Source organism: Seriola dumerili, unplaced genomic scaffold (genome assembly GCF_002260705.1).
Source record: "Seriola dumerili isolate Sdu_G_001 unplaced genomic scaffold, Sdu_1.0 BDQW01000017.1, whole genome shotgun sequence".
Classification (NCBI taxonomy): Eukaryota; Metazoa; Chordata; class Actinopteri; order Carangiformes; family Carangidae; genus Seriola; species Seriola dumerili.
In genome coordinates, this window is record NW_019174272.1 from 5,892,437 (window position 1) to 5,907,468 (window position 15,032).

Consider the following 15,032-nt stretch of genomic DNA (forward strand, 5'->3'; position numbering starts at 1 on the left):
GCCAAAGGGACTGATGGATAGTTCCTGCCGTCTAGCCAGAGGGATGGGAGGTTGCAGGTTAAGGTGACTTCAGTCATTCTTTGCGATTCATTAATTTGTTCCTGTTTTCTCTGCGCTTCACTAATCAGATGGCCTGCTATACTCTGTTGACTGGTTTCCATTCCTGTGGTCATGTGCACTGTTGACTCTGAGAGCGTGCTTGACGTGCAGCTCGCTGAGGCAATATTGCTGTTAGATAGTTTGGATTTTGCTTAGGTGGAGTGAATAAGGTTGTCAAAACACTTGCCCAGCTTGATAAAACATGTTTGTTACGGATCGCACTGCGTCATTTGACGATTAAGCGAGCCCGTTGGATAAACTTCCAGAGGGTGATTCAGTCTCACTGACAATGAGGCTGAAGCAGAATCATGTAGCTGATGTTTGGATGGCAGCATTATGAAATGTGATGTGTTTGACGAGTCTAACCACCATGGAAAAACTGATAGGGCTGCTTTTGAGAAATATTAACCCCACTGAGAAGAAACTATATTGACTGAGCATATTGTCACAATGCCCTGTTGTCTTTTTGCACATAAGAAAACACGAGCAGTATGTGATGTTTAAGTTAGGGATCCTCAAGGGAAGGTGGCTACCAACACTCACATTGCACCTTACAGTACAGTAGTTTCTAGATTCACTGTGTTAACACCAATGTTTTATTAAAACTGGCTTTACTTCCTCCCACAGACCCCACTGCTGTACTCTATTTGTAATGATGAAAATAAAAATAATGATAATAATTGCAAAATCAATCAATTCTTCCCTTTAAATATTTGGGTTTTTTTCTTCTGATCTCATCAAAACCCAATACATAGGAATCTACTGAAGTAGTAAAACCTTCACTTTGCAACAAACTGGTCAAAAGGTCATACATTACAGAAATTATAAGACATTATTATCACACCAAATAAGTACATATTTAATGTTCTTATATTGGCTATGCAGGAGCAAATATACAGTTTATCACTATTATTTGCCAGAAAGTCATTCACTGACAAGACATGCACAGTATGTTAGGGTAAATTGTAATGTGACCCATGTTTGGGGTCAGTTAGACTCCGAATTACCTGAGCTGACCTAAACTGTTATCAAAGTCCAATGACTGATGAGAAATCCAAAATAACTGAAAGTAATGTCAACACCAATCACTGAAATAAAGCATATAAAAATCCATTGTATCTAAACCTGTTGTTCAGATGATCTGAGACTCTAAATACAATGTCATGCATTCATTTCTGTGGCTGACTTTTGAAACATATGAAAATCATTGTAAGCAACTTTTCAAGGCTAGGGAAATACAATATCAAGGCGATAAAACAATGTTAAGTTGTTATTTGTTTGGGTCTTTTTGAGATGCTAACAAGAGCCTACAGTCCCCAGGATGCTAAACAGAACATTATGATTAATGACTGGTCATTTCCACTCAGTGATAATGACAATTGAGATGCATACCTCATACCAAGATATCAATCATTAAGGGGGAAGAAACAAGCCAAACTGGATGGAATTTTTTTTTTGCCCTTAAATTCCACAGTGAGTGTTTAGGCTGCAATGGACCATGAAGGGATGGATGAGTCACTCAGGGTCTCTCCCTATGACCTTTGTTTTGGACTCTCTCATCACTGTAGAGAGGCTGTTTCTGTCGCCCACTGCTACGGGAATGTGTGTGTGTGTGTGTGTGTGTGTGTGTGTGTGTGTGTGTGTGTGTGTGTGTGTGAGTGAGGCAGTGGGCCTGGGCACTGGACGTTATCTGACACAGTGTTTGTGAGATTCTGAGACAGGCTCGTCATGTCCGTGAAGCAACCTTGGTGACATGGCCGTTGGTACAGTGAGGTGATGTGTGTGTTTATCTACGTGGTGATAGCACGGCGGCCTTGTGTGCAGTGCTCTTATATATACAGACACTCTGAAGCGGCTACAGACAGAAATCCAAATTCCTCTCTACAGCACTCTCAGCCGTTCGGCCACTTCTTTCAAGAACATTTACAGCTCAGCCAGATTTTGAATCTTTGTGATCTACTTGATTTCATAGTTTCTCTGTTCTCTTAAAGCTGCTATAAACTCCTGTAAAAGAAAATGCTGCCTGCAACCTTCAAACTGTGCGCTGGCATCTCCTACCGGCATATGAGAAACATGACAGGTGAGTGAGAGAATCTGGTTTGGACAAACATTTAAACCTGTTGCCTTGGCCTAGTTTTCTCCCTGTTTTACATTATGCTCAAAAATGCACATTTCCCTCACGGAGTTGTGCATGGGGCTGAATGAATGGATAAAGACGGAGCCTTATGCTCTCTTATTATTTTCTTCTCTTGTGATTTCCTTTCTTTTGATGCATTTTTCCTGCATCTTCCAGGTTTGAGGAAGAATGCCATGGTGGCCATTCACCATGAACTCAACAGACTGGCAGGCCCAGGCCCCAGTAACTGGATCAGCCAAGTTCGCAGACGAAGCTCCCTTCTCAGTGAGTTGTCACACACGGTTATACACACAGATACACATAATGCAAGACTCTATATGACATGTAACACTAGTATTTCATCCTAGAAATACAGTAACATAATTGTGGGAAGTTAACAGACATGATTCACTGAGTCGCCGCTCTGTTTTAAGGCTCTCGGATTAAAGAGGAGGATGGATACAGCGAGGAGGAGATGTCTTATGTGAAGCAAGGTGAGAATGCACTGCAGAAGGCCATCGGCATCCTCAGCGAGCAGGACGGCTGGACCATAGAAACTGTAGCTGTGAGTATTGAGACAGCACCCACATAGTAGAATAACAGTTCAGTGAAGTATGAAGTAATTTCAAAAGACATGGCTGTTGCTACTTTGCCAGGTTGATTAAAGGTGTGCATCTCATGATTTACAGTTTGAGTGGGATGTGACACATCTGAATCTGTATGTTGTTTCAAATTTGAAAGAAGACACTTGAAGACTTCCTGTGCTTGTTTCCACCCTCCCACAGGCAAACGGAGACAAAGTCCTGAGTAAGGTGTTGCCTGACATTGGGAAGGTGTTCAAGCTGGAGGTGATGCTGGAGCAACATCCTGAAAATCTTTATGAAGAGCTTGTGGGGAACATGGAGCAAATGGGCGAGTGGAACCCTAATGTCAAACAGGTCAAGGTAAGAGAGTTGCAGCCCCAGGAGTTGGAAAATGAATGGGGATTACTTTTTTGAAACATAAACTGACAGCGTCTATCCGAGACCATTTGTATAATTTCACAATGGGATCCCGCAGATCCTTCAAAAGATCGGCCAGGACACAATGGTGACCCACGAGGTTTCGGCAGAGACACCCGGCAATGTGGTGGGACCGAGGGATTTTGTCAGCGTCCGTTGCGCCAAACGCAGAGGCTCCACCTGCTTCCTGGCTGGAATGTCCACCCAGCACCCAAGAATGCCCGAGCAGAGGGGTGTAGTCAGGTGAGTGCAGGGGAGTCACCAGTAGGGGAAAGTAATTTACCTTTTATGATATGTGTGAGCATCGATGTGTCTGTATGGAGAAATGAATGGATATAGAGCAATCAGGCTACTTGTGTGCAGTAGATGGATGGATATACTGCACCTCATACTGATCTTTGCATTTTTCAGGGCGGAGAATGGGCCTACCTGTATAGTTATGAAGCCGTGTGCTGAAGACCCAAATAAGACCAAGTTCACCTGGTTACTAAGTATAGATCTGAAGGTACATTACTCCCATGACTTTATTTCCTACTGTAACCACAGTGGGATTTGCAATGAAATTTATTCAAGAGCTAAAAGTCAAAACTGTATATATATATATATATATATATATAAAAAACAGCACCTAAATATTATGGCATCCAATCTAACACTTGCTTTGTCTATGTCTCTTTGTCGTACACAGGGCTGGATCCCAAAGACAATCATACACAAAGTGCTCTCTCAGACGCAGGTGGACTTTGCCAACCACCTCAGGCAAAGGATGGCTAATAATGTTTCTATGGAGATGGCTCATGCCTGCTGACACAAGATGCCTCTTGAGCTTTGGCACAGTGCACTCAACAGTGGCAGAAAAGCAACCACTGCTCATTAAAAAATCATATAAATCTGCTTGTAACTGCTGAAAAAAACCCCAAGAAAATCCAGAGAGTATTAAGGAGGTCAGATGAAGATGATGCTTGTGTGAGATCTTAGGAAAATCTGAGCACAAATGTTGGTTTAATTTTGCAAATCTGTGTTTTTCTTGCCCCTATGAATAGAAACTCTGTCATGAGATTTTGCATCGCCAACACCAATCTTACACATTGTGTGCCTTGATTGTTTCTGACACATTCATCCACATCACTCCTCTCCACCTTGGCCATAAAACATGTAACACAAATGGCACATTGTTTCCTTCTGATAACACCTCAGTTATTGTCCCCTCCCTGTGCTGTGAAATTGAACTTTTATGTCAGTGTTTTATTTATTTATTGATGTTGCACTGACACGTTACTTTACAGTGACTGCCATGTGAATAAATGATTGCAATGTCACTGATATTTATGTTTTTATGTTTCTATTATGCTGTTGGATATAGAGAGAAGCAGTTTGGCGAATGATTACTCTGTCCTATCCTGATGTATAACAACTTAAATAAAAGCTCATAAAATATTTCAGTGCTTGCTTAACTGCAAAGATAAAGACTGAAAACACAGTCCATATGCACACTTTGAATATGACATCTATTCTATCCCCATAGGAAAAAAATACACAAAAGCAAAACAAAAAACTGAACAGAAAACATAAAACTCACCTTGGAAACTACACAGCAGTTGCACAATGATTCCACTTCAACAGGGAGGAGATGGATGAATTTGAAGGTTATTTTTTAAACCGTGAAAAATTTAGTTCATAAAAAAATGTCTTTTTGTTGCTTGATGGGTTTTCAGACTGACAGTCTGCCAGAATGAGCAGGTGTTTGGCCATTCAGATGTGTGAGGAGTCCAGCAGCGAGCAGTCCAGTGCGAGCCAGCAGCACATTCCCCGAGATCAAGTAACGGCGGATCTCATCCCAAACAGGAAATCTGTCCTCCATTATTGCCAGTTGTGTAACATTTTTCCTATTTTGTGAAGCCTTAATCGATCCAAAATGTTTTGCAACAGCTTGGATGCATTGCAGACTGCAGGGGCCAAGATTAGTTAAGCTGACGAGTTGAGGCCTCACTCTCCGTCTCACATGATTTAGTTGGCCGCAATATTTTCACCAGCACTATTTCAGATTAATGTCGCCCAATTATGTCATACCATTAAGGCCTGAAGGAAATTTCTGAGGTGAAATAGGAAGTTATGGCTGGCTGTAACCTGTGAACTGTGGTAGCTCTGTTTTTCACTTTTTACCATAGGCTTTTAGAGAGCAAAACAAAAAAACAAAACACAAACTTCAGCAGAATAGTTCCAAGAGCTGGCCTGCATAATGCAAAACAAACATTTTTTTCCTTGAAAGAATGTTCCAGAGGGTAATAATTGACATCTGCTTGAAATCCCTCAAAATCTGAACATAAGCAGATGTGAGGAGAGTTGTAGCCACTCAGAGATCTTGTTTCGTTATTTATGTAATGAGAGGAGTGGAGAAACTCTGGGGTAGGAAAGGGAAGATTATCCAGTGCAGATAAGTTTACCAGGAAGACAAAACAAACTATCAGGCAGTCTTATTGAATCCTTGGAACTGATGGGAGCCTTGATTAAATTTTTCTATTATTGGTCTTTTCATAATTATCATATTCATAATTTGTATCAAAGAGAAAAAAAAGAGACTTTTTACAGTATTTTGAGCAAAGGAGAGTATCTGTGCTGATAGGAGGTGTAGACAGAAAAGGAGGTCACAGGCAGCTTGCTCTACAATAGTCTACAATACGAGGAGAGAGAGAGCAAAAGCAATGACGTAATGAGGCTAGAGTCCGACAGGAAACCACAATTCCCAAGATGCACTTGAAATTACCGTGGCCACTGGACGGGGGAAGGGAAGCTGAGATTGGAGGGAGAAACAATCAGAAACTGAGGTACTTTTAAAATGCTTCATATCGCATAATATTCTCGGACAGGCCGCAGCATGTAATGTTTTGTAGCGTATTTGATATACCTTAAAGCCAAAAGTAGATTTATCCGTATGTTGCTGTCGTATTTGGGGACAGACTCCATCCCCGTTACAGTTCAATAGAGCTACGGCTAGCCCGTTAGTTAGCCTGACAGCTGGCTTTTCTTGTGCTAGCCAGGTCTCAACTACTTAACTGCACTTGAAATTCAAGACATGAATCTTTTAGCTCTGTGCTGCAAATGTAGGTCGGCTTGCACGCAGTATGTGCGGGCGTTGCATTGTCGGTTTGAGACGAAGCTGTAGCTGCGTCTTTGTGCCTGCGGGGTTGCTATCTGACATATTGCTAGCTTGTTGGTTGCTACAGATAATGTTAGCTAGCTGACGTTAGGCTGCTGCTGTAGCTGTCAAAGCGGCGATGTGTAACAGTAAACTGTCAACTGACAAAGAAAAGACTTGGTCCCTTCATTTTGCGATTTCGTCTCGACACTGTGCTCGTACTCTGCAGAGCTTTACTTTAACACTCGCGTGCAACGAATTTATGGCATTTTACTTGGGTAAAAGTAGCAATACCACTTATAGAAATACTGTTTTACAAGTAAAAGTCATGCATTGAAAGTGTCGCTTAAATGACAGTACCAAAGCTTGAAAAAAAAAAGGTACTCTATTCAGAAAAAATTACCCTGTTAATTATTATTATCGCGTTTATTGTTGGAGCTATTATTTGACTATTTGATGTAGCCTACTGTTTGGTTGAATCTACAACAATGCATCCATAAGCTCATTATAAATTATGTAAGTGAAATAAAAATCATAAAAAGTGAATTGTGGTGTATTAGAAGTATAAAGTAGCATGGTTACAGTAGAGTACGAGTACCTCAAATTTGTATTTAAGGACAGTATTGGATAAATGTACTTATTTACTCTACAACAGTGAGTTTAGGTTGCTGTGCCAAGAAATAACTTACAAAAACAATATTACAAGACAACACTTTGAGGCAATAAAGCTTATAGACCTTTTTCACAGCAGACATTTTAGCTTGCTGTAGTAGGAAAACCACAGGTGTAACTGATAACATGAAACACGACTGCATTCCATTTAAATAAACCAGTTCCAGGGTCCTGATATTGTGCATGCTGGCTCACTGGCATGATTTACAGGGACACTTGATGGAGCAGAGCCATAGTAACACAATTTGGTTTAGCTTTTCCTACTATGACAAGTCAGAGTGTGTGAAAAAGGTCTATAGTTGCATATTTAGAAATTTTGAGATTATACCCATATTTTGCTCCACATTTTATGTTTTATGTCCCCATGTAGGTGCTATTTCATTTTTGTTGACCATTTACATATGTTTATTAACTTTGTATCGTTGATAATCGTTTTTGTTCTAATTTTCAGATATTGTGTACACATGACAGCCCCTCCTCAGGACTCTGGTCATACAGGAAGTCTATCCATGATCCACATCTCACTGGATGCCTGCAGCTTTGGATGTGTGCTGCTGTTTCATATGAGGCTGAAGACATAACACAGCTTTGATGCAAGCAAATTAAACTGCGCCTGTACTGGTACCTCTAGGTCAGTACTGGATTTGTCTTGAGTGCCAAAGTAATGAAGTGTCTTGGACAGGGAGAACCCAGCCCTGAAAAGCAATGTCATCATCCATCTTCAGTGTACCTCTGATGGGGCTGAGGAGTGAACCCACTGGCCGAGCAGATCTGTGGAGGAGAGGAAGGAGGCAAGTTTCCAGGAAACTTGTGTATTGATGGATAACCATTTCCTCTGGTCAGCACTTGTAGACGGATACCTGCACATTCCTCTCTGTGTACACTTTCAAGGTTAGACTTTGGAGTGGCTAATAAAACCAGTGTCCCATCAAAACCACACAATCACCGCTATTACACAGAAACAGAGAATATGATGTGCACAACATGGATTTCTTTCACCAGTGACAGTTTTGTGATATCATACTGATGACTGTGGACGTTGAGTTCTCTGTGTTTATGAGGAGATAATGAGAAAGTCTTAGATACTTGCAGTCACTGCAAATGTGCACTACGGAAACCATGGTGGTCCTTGCATTAGCTCCTCAGCCCAGCTCAGTCCAAGACTTCAGAAGTCTGTAGAGGCCAGGATCAGGAACACGCTCGCCAACCAACACACTCATATGCAATGGAAGAAGACATTGATGTCACATCCCATACTGAGGTAACATTATTTCACCTTTGATCCTAGTGTTTTAACAGTTTAATCTCATTCCAGTGTATGGGTTTACAGCAATGTAACACCATTAAAACAAAACAGCAACACCTGCTTTGTTGGTCAACAAAATGGAAGTAGGTACTATCTGACCGCTGTTGCCATATTCATGTAGTCACCCTCAGGGATAAATGTTCCCTTCCTGCTCTGCAATCTTGTTTAATGTTAAACAATTTAGAGCTCATTTGTTTAAGCAGTTCTGTCACATGTGTTTAACTTAAGACCTAAGGTCAATAGTTCTCCCTCCGCTTTAGCTGTAATCTCTGGTCTGGCTTGGCATGTTTCCATGGTGGCAGCTGACAGGGCATTTCCTTATCCACGGCTTTGTTTTCTAGCCGTAACATTACCTCTTGCACCCTGGCCTCTATCCTACTGTATTGCTACTTTTGTAAACACTTGAATAAATATGTCCCCTTCTTCGCTAAATGCAGCATGACAGGGCAAAGGAAGTTTTCTTTAAAGGCAGTGCACCCTTGAATTACCTGATTCTTAATGCGTAAATCTACCAATGCAGAAAGCATCCTAATAAGGCTGAAGAACTGAAGTGTTTGCAAGTGTGCAAGTTCTGAGATTTAATTTTGGCATGTTGTACTTAATATTTTTTAACAAATGTGCATTAGATTTCAGGCATGCCAAGATTAAAAAAAACAAACAAAAAAAAAAAAATGAGGTGTGCAGTGATAATGGGTTAACTGTCTTAAATGGAGTGAAAGGTGCACTATTTTTATATTGTGTACATGCCTGACGCATCTGCTCTGTGTGGCTGCCCTTCTGTTAGGGTCTGAATGGTTTGTCCCATGAATGTAAACCATTAGATGAGATCACCAATGGACACTCCAATCATAAGCCTGTGAGTACAGCAAAAAAAAAAAAAACTCTTGTCATTGTAATTTGTTTTTCCTACTAAGTCTTTTATGTAGAAATTCCCTCATAAAGCCTTTTTTTCTTCACAGGTCATGAATGGACTGATTATTGGTCATAATGTCAAAGACCACACCAACGGCAGCGCACCGCTCAGATCCCTGCCGGTAAATACATTTCATTCTTAGTTTACACTTTAACCCACGTAACTTCTCTTTCATGTAAGGTAATCCATTTCTTGGTTATTGTCCAGATTTCAGCACTAAAGCAGAATGGTCTTCTGCAGACCCTGGCAGCTGGAGGGGACCAGCCTAAGCCTACAGGTAACACACACATACTCTCACACAGTCTCTCTTTTGTCTCACATCCTCTTCCCTCAGGAATTTGTTGGTGTATCCTAGATACCAGGCAGCTGTTGCAGGTAAAACCTCCCTCAGGAGTGAAGGTTGTCTGCTTGGAGGAAGCGCAGAGTCTCAGTTGCACTCGGGGTGATGCAGGTCTTTTAGAGAGGAAGGATTTATGACTGGAGAATGAACTGGATGGGTGTCGGCCATTGCACCATAGCTCATTGGCTGAGTAGATGCTCATCCCCTTTGAGTGCTATAGCCAGTGAAATTAGTGTGTGGAAAAGCGTGTGAAACTATTGAGTGAATGACTTTGTTTTCATCCCTCAACTTTGTGATTTTTTTAACAGAGGAAAATGTGGAGTTGGAAAAGGCCAGACAGGAGTGGGATGCTCTGGAGAATGTCCAACCAGGTCAGATGCATTTTGTTGTTTCACCTGTTTGCTTCAAAATTAAGTTGACCTGGTTAATTTGTTTTTTTGTCTGCAAGTAAATTTTTTATGTAATATCCCCCAGCTCTCACTGAGGACTCGACCCCAACCCCACTCATCTCCTTCAATGAAGCCCTGCAGTACTTCCAGACCACAGACCTCGGGGACTTGCTAGTAAGAAATGCTACATACCAATAATAGCCATGTCCCAAATAATAGCAGTGAATGTGGTCTATTTACATTACAATTACTTATATGAGAAATTCAGCACAACGTACATTTATTTTATATTAGTAAAACAACATTGTCATGTAAAAATCTCCCAGGGGTGAGAAGGGAACTTTTATTTTGAAACAAACAGAGGAAGTGGAGTTTGCAAAACAGCAGACACAGGCAGCAGGAAATTAGCAAAATAACAGGAAAGAAGAGCAAATCAGAAAGAGAGATTTGACTCAAATACAGATCTGGTGAGTGAGGTAGAGAATTTAAAGGGTTGTATGTGGGTGAGAGAGAGAGAAATAGTGAAATAGTGGCTTCCAACAGCAGGAAAACTGCATCCAGAGATATATCAGTGAAAATCAAGTAAATTAAATGTGGATTTTTGTGGAAGAATTTTATTGAAAGCCAACTATAATTTTAAAGTTGTATTGTATTTTTGCCATCCCTTCTATCTGTAGAAGAACATCCAGCCAACCATTCGCAGGACAGGTCTGGCCGCTATCACACACTTCCTCTTCGGACCTCCACGACTGCACCGGGAACTCTTGGAGGAGAGGGATCTGGTTTTTGCCATTGCACAGTGTGAGTGTGTGTTTGCAAGGCCTGTTTATGTAATGATCCTACCTGGTGTAAAACTGATGAGCTTTTAATAAACCACTGATTTTCACTTTTGCATATTTGTGTGTGTTCTCTATAGGCCCTGTGGACAACAGCCAAACAGTCCACATGCGTGTCCTGCAGACCATTTATAAGAGGCTGATCGGCAGCAGGCTGGACTGTCCTCGCTATGGAGCGCACTGGGAAAACATCGGCTTTCAGGGTAAGACACTACTGGTCCTTAATTTCACAATGTAATAGATTGTAATTGTTAAGAAATTGTAAGGTTTACAAATAAAGACTAGTATTAAATGTTTCTCTAAATAAATACATCAATTAATCAAAATAAATGGCTCTGAGGCCATTGAGTAATTCTATTGTTTCTACTTTAGAAAAGAAAATCTATTTATCCAAAATAATTGACAGTTCACACCAAACTATAAATATGTGTTGTTGTATCATGTCTTTGTTGGTTTGTTTTCTGTACTGCAGGTACAGACCCGGCCACTGACCTACGTGGCACTGGTTTCCTGGGACTGATGCATACTCTGTACTTTGTGATGGACCCAGAAACTCTGCCTTTGGCTAGAGACATCTACAAGCTATCACAACACCCTACACAGGTATACTGCAAAAACTCAGATCTCAAAAACATGAAAAAAGGCAGTTTAATGGGGGAAATATTACTTAATATACACAATATTATCTGCCAAGAGAACAGGGAAATTACATCGCCAAGATTTGTTAAAGCAAGTATAAATAAGCGTGAAACAAGTGGTCACCAGGTGCCAGAGTCAGTAAATGTGTGCATGCACGAATGTGCTTTATTTAACAGACGTGTTTTAATTGTATGTGTCATTTTGGACAACTGATTCAGGAATCAGATTTCACCAATCCTTCAGAGAGTCATTGAAACTTCTCCCACTCCAGGTGTGCTGCTTTGTAGTTGACCCTGACCTTCGTCCTCACTGCATAGGGAACTAGAGCAATTTCCCCTCAGAGATCAATAAAGTCGACTACAAGACACGCATGTTTCAGGACTTCTTCTTGTGGTCTTTTTAAGTATTCCATGGGGACCTAAGTTTCCTTGTGTATTTCCTTTGGTTTAGAACTTTCCATTCAGTGTGATGTCAATCAACATGACCCGCATCGCTCTGCAAGTACTCAGAGAGGAAGCCTTGTCCAAGTGAGTCACTGGTCCTCAGTTATTGTTTGACCAAATCTTCTGGAGTATGTATGTGGTATATTGTCTATTATTCACACGGCATCTCTTCACACCAACACTCCTCTCTGTCTTTGGTCATACCAGGGAGTGCAATCGTCGTCAGCAAGTGGTTGGTGTGCTGAATGAGTTCTACGTTGCCACGTATCTGCACCTGTACCAACTGTGGAAGACCCAACAGAAGACCATTGCTGACTCTGGCTTTGTACTAAAAGGTAAAGAAAATGGTGGATATTTCTACTATTACTGAACACGTAGAAATCCTTGTTCATTCATTTGTAATGATATCATTCTGTTGCAGATGTATTGTACTGGAATGACAGTGTTTCATGTACTATTTTTGTGATTTGATCAGTAAAAGTGAACTCCAACAATTCTTCAAATTCCAATAAATTCAAATAATCAATCAAATAATAATCAAAGCTTTTTGTGGCTCCAGAGTGAGCTGTATGAAATCAGATAAATAGACTCAAATGACATTACCTGAGTCAGCGACAGTTGGGTCTAAAGACTCAAAGTTAGAAAATGAAAAAATGTGGGGCTGTGGAGTAAGAAAGAAGTGAATTTACTAGGCTACATTAACCACTACTAGCATAACACGCATGAATCTCCAACTGAACTGTTAGCAGAGGAGTTGCATTATGGGTAATGTTGGTGCAAGATTTTGACAGAGAAGAGTGTGTGGAATAAATATATATTAAAATGGACGGATGACGCTCTGATATCTGTCCATTAAATGTAAGGCTACATCCAGCGGCTGGTTAGCTAAGATTATCCCAAAGACTGAAAATGGAAAAACGGCTAGCCTGTCTCTGTCAGCAGGTAAAAAACATCTGCCTGAAAAACAACAAAACTGAAATGTAAAAACGGCAGGTTTATCTACCTGCCCGAGAACGAGACCTGTACATAACCCCTGACACCGTATAGATGTACGAGATATAATGTGATAGTAATGAGTGTTAGAGTTGCTGCTAGGCTGATCTTGTTACTATTTTGTTAAGAGCCAGGCTGGCCATTTCCCCTGTTTCCAGTCTTTGTGCTAAACTAAGATAACCAGCTACTGGCTTTGGTTTCATATTTAATTGACAGATATGTGAGTGGTATTGGTCTTCTCATCTAAATCTTAGCAAGAAAGTGAATAGTAGAATAGTAGATTTCCCAAAATGTCAAACTCTTCCTTTAGAACATGAGTCACATTGATATGAATTACCAACACAGATTGTCATCCCGGCATGAGTCCCACAATTTCTGTGTTTCTAACCCTATAGAAGTGGAGCTGTTTGCCAAAAAGAACCCCAAGCAGATGCTGCGCCGACTAGAGGTCTTCCTGAAAGAGAGGCGGGCAGGTGGAATCCCCCGTGGGACGTCGTCAGACCCTCAGGCCCAACAGCCTTCTCCCAGCCTGGGGGAGCGAGCGGCCAGAGCCGGGGCGGGACAGGGAAGCAAGGGAAAGGAGATGCACTTCACAGGAGTGTGTGATCTACCGCCAGACATGGAGGGAGAGGCCAGACTCATCTAAGCTAGACTCTGTGTGAGTGTGCGTGTGTGCGTGTGAGCAATCCTGCTTGTGAGTATATCTATTAGTGTATTTGCAAGTGGCTTACTCAGCTAGAAGAAGAACCCCACCAGACCCTGATCTAGGACCTCCTCTCTAGACCTTTTCAAACACTTCCACTCCTTCCATTGATGCTGGGGTGCTGCACTTTTGATCAGATTATGCTTGGGGGTCTCTCAGAGTTATATTTGACTTTTTTTTTTTATTTATTTATTTTTTTTTAAACAGATAACATAGAACAGTCAAATATAAAGAGCTGATGCAGGTCAGAAACACAAGATGTCACAAAAACAACAAGAAAGTGAATGTTTGCACTTTTCTGTGGATTTAGTAGCCAAATCAATAGCTGCCAAATTCTTGTGGATAAACTCTACCTGCCTAGAAATCCAAAACATACACACTTGACTTGTTTTCCAAGGATCTCTGAGTCAGGTTATGTTAGCATTGCAGAGAGGGAGAGAAAGCATGGAGCGGCTTTTTTAAAAGGCTTGGCTATTTGTCTCACTCCAAGATACTGCTCCTTCACATGAGTATGCTTACAGCCCATAATGCAACTGAAAGGCAGCATTGTTAGGCATATTGTTAAGCGCTCTGTTAACTAAGTGAAAAAATGAACCAGTTCCAAGCCCTTCTATAGAGCAAACATGAGTAGGTTTTCTCTCGGCATGAGTTGGGGGATAGAAAACCGAGAGGGCTTACAGCAGATTTTGAGCGGGGAGTAGAAATTGCAAGTATACGCTGTTGTCAAAAATCTTACTCAGTAGACTTTGAATGCAGCTTGCTTTGAAGGTCTAATCACTTTGCATTCTCTATCAGAGTGTGAAAGAAATATACGTTATGTGAAAGATGTGAAAGATGTACAAGAATGGACCCTCAGTCCGGATGTGTGGAGGTATAGCCAGTTGTTGGTGTACTCATAGTGTCTGTTGCCAGGGGTGTGATAGACTAGGTCCAGAGCTCCCACTTAATATGGGGGAATATATTTTAAATAATTTTAAAAAATAACTATGTTAGTCCTTTCTGAAGGGACAGCTGTCATAACTTCACAGTTATGTATAAAAGCACTTCAGAATTTTGTTGTTCAACTGATGGCTGAGTGACCGTGAGAAGGATTTTTAACACTGTTGAATTCCTCCTAAACATCTGAAAGTCTTCTGACTTCTCAACTTGTCACGGTTAAAGCCAAGGAGACACTTCATAACAGAGTCTGGGTGCTTGGCTTGGTCCCGGCTAAAGTCAAAGGTCTGGTATGAGCTTTCTCTACATTCCGTTACAAAGCATGTGATTGTAATTTTTTTGACCAGTTAGAAATTTATTCCTGTGTGCGTGTTTGGTGTGTGTGTGTGTGTGTGTGTGTGTGTGTGTGTGTGTGTGTGTGTGTGGCACGCCGCGCGCGCGCTTGTGTGTGTGTGTGTGCGTGTGTGCGTGTGTGGGTGTGCGTGTGTGTGTGTGTGTGTGTGTGTGTGT

General features: G+C 41.2%; 2 protein-coding genes across 2 annotated transcripts; both read left to right on the top strand.

The window, feature by feature from the left end:
• On the top strand, positions 1–4,042 carry star (steroidogenic acute regulatory protein). Its single transcript, XM_022754985.1, has 8 exons — positions 1–63; positions 2,091–2,179; positions 2,393–2,500; positions 2,650–2,780; positions 3,001–3,159; positions 3,275–3,459; positions 3,628–3,721; positions 3,905–4,042. Exons 2-8 carry the CDS (start codon positions 2,116–2,118, stop codon positions 4,022–4,024), a joined length of 861 nt encoding a protein of 286 aa, XP_022610706.1. The 5' UTR covers positions 1–63; positions 2,091–2,115; the 3' UTR covers positions 4,025–4,042.
• A 1,952-nt stretch (positions 4,043–5,994) lies between these two features.
• Positions 5,995–14,935, top strand: elmod3 (ELMO domain containing 3). The gene is made up of 13 exons (XM_022757405.1): positions 5,995–6,041; positions 7,476–8,285; positions 9,115–9,186; positions 9,290–9,364; positions 9,451–9,520; positions 9,892–9,954; positions 10,058–10,146; positions 10,650–10,773; positions 10,889–11,011; positions 11,281–11,411; positions 11,898–11,974; positions 12,098–12,225; positions 13,279–14,935. Exons 2-13 carry the CDS (start codon positions 8,250–8,252, stop codon positions 13,527–13,529), a joined length of 1,239 nt encoding a protein of 412 aa, XP_022613126.1. The 5' UTR covers positions 5,995–6,041; positions 7,476–8,249; the 3' UTR covers positions 13,530–14,935.
• The last annotated feature ends 97 nt before the right edge of the window (positions 14,936–15,032 follow it).

What these genes read in the sequence shown, in the direction of transcription:
- star (XM_022754985.1), top strand. Translation starts at nt 2,116, where the DNA reads ATGCTGCCTGCAACCTTCAAACTGTGCGCTGGCATCTCCTACCGGCAT. An exon ending in CTAATGTCAAACAGGTCAAG is followed by an intron (nt 3,160 to 3,274) that starts GTAAGAGAGTTG and finishes GGGATCCCGCAG; the next exon opens with ATCCTTCAAAAGATCGGCCA. An exon ending in GAGCAGAGGGGTGTAGTCAG is followed by an intron (nt 3,460 to 3,627) that starts GTGAGTGCAGGG and finishes TGCATTTTTCAG; the next exon opens with GGCGGAGAATGGGCCTACCT.
- elmod3 (XM_022757405.1), top strand. Translation starts at nt 8,250, where the DNA reads ATGGAAGAAGACATTGATGTCACATCCCATACTGAG. An exon ending in CACCGCTCAGATCCCTGCCG is followed by an intron (nt 9,365 to 9,450) that starts GTAAATACATTT and finishes GTTATTGTCCAG; the next exon opens with ATTTCAGCACTAAAGCAGAA. An exon ending in GGAAAACATCGGCTTTCAGG is followed by an intron (nt 11,012 to 11,280) that starts GTAAGACACTAC and finishes TCTGTACTGCAG; the next exon opens with GTACAGACCCGGCCACTGAC.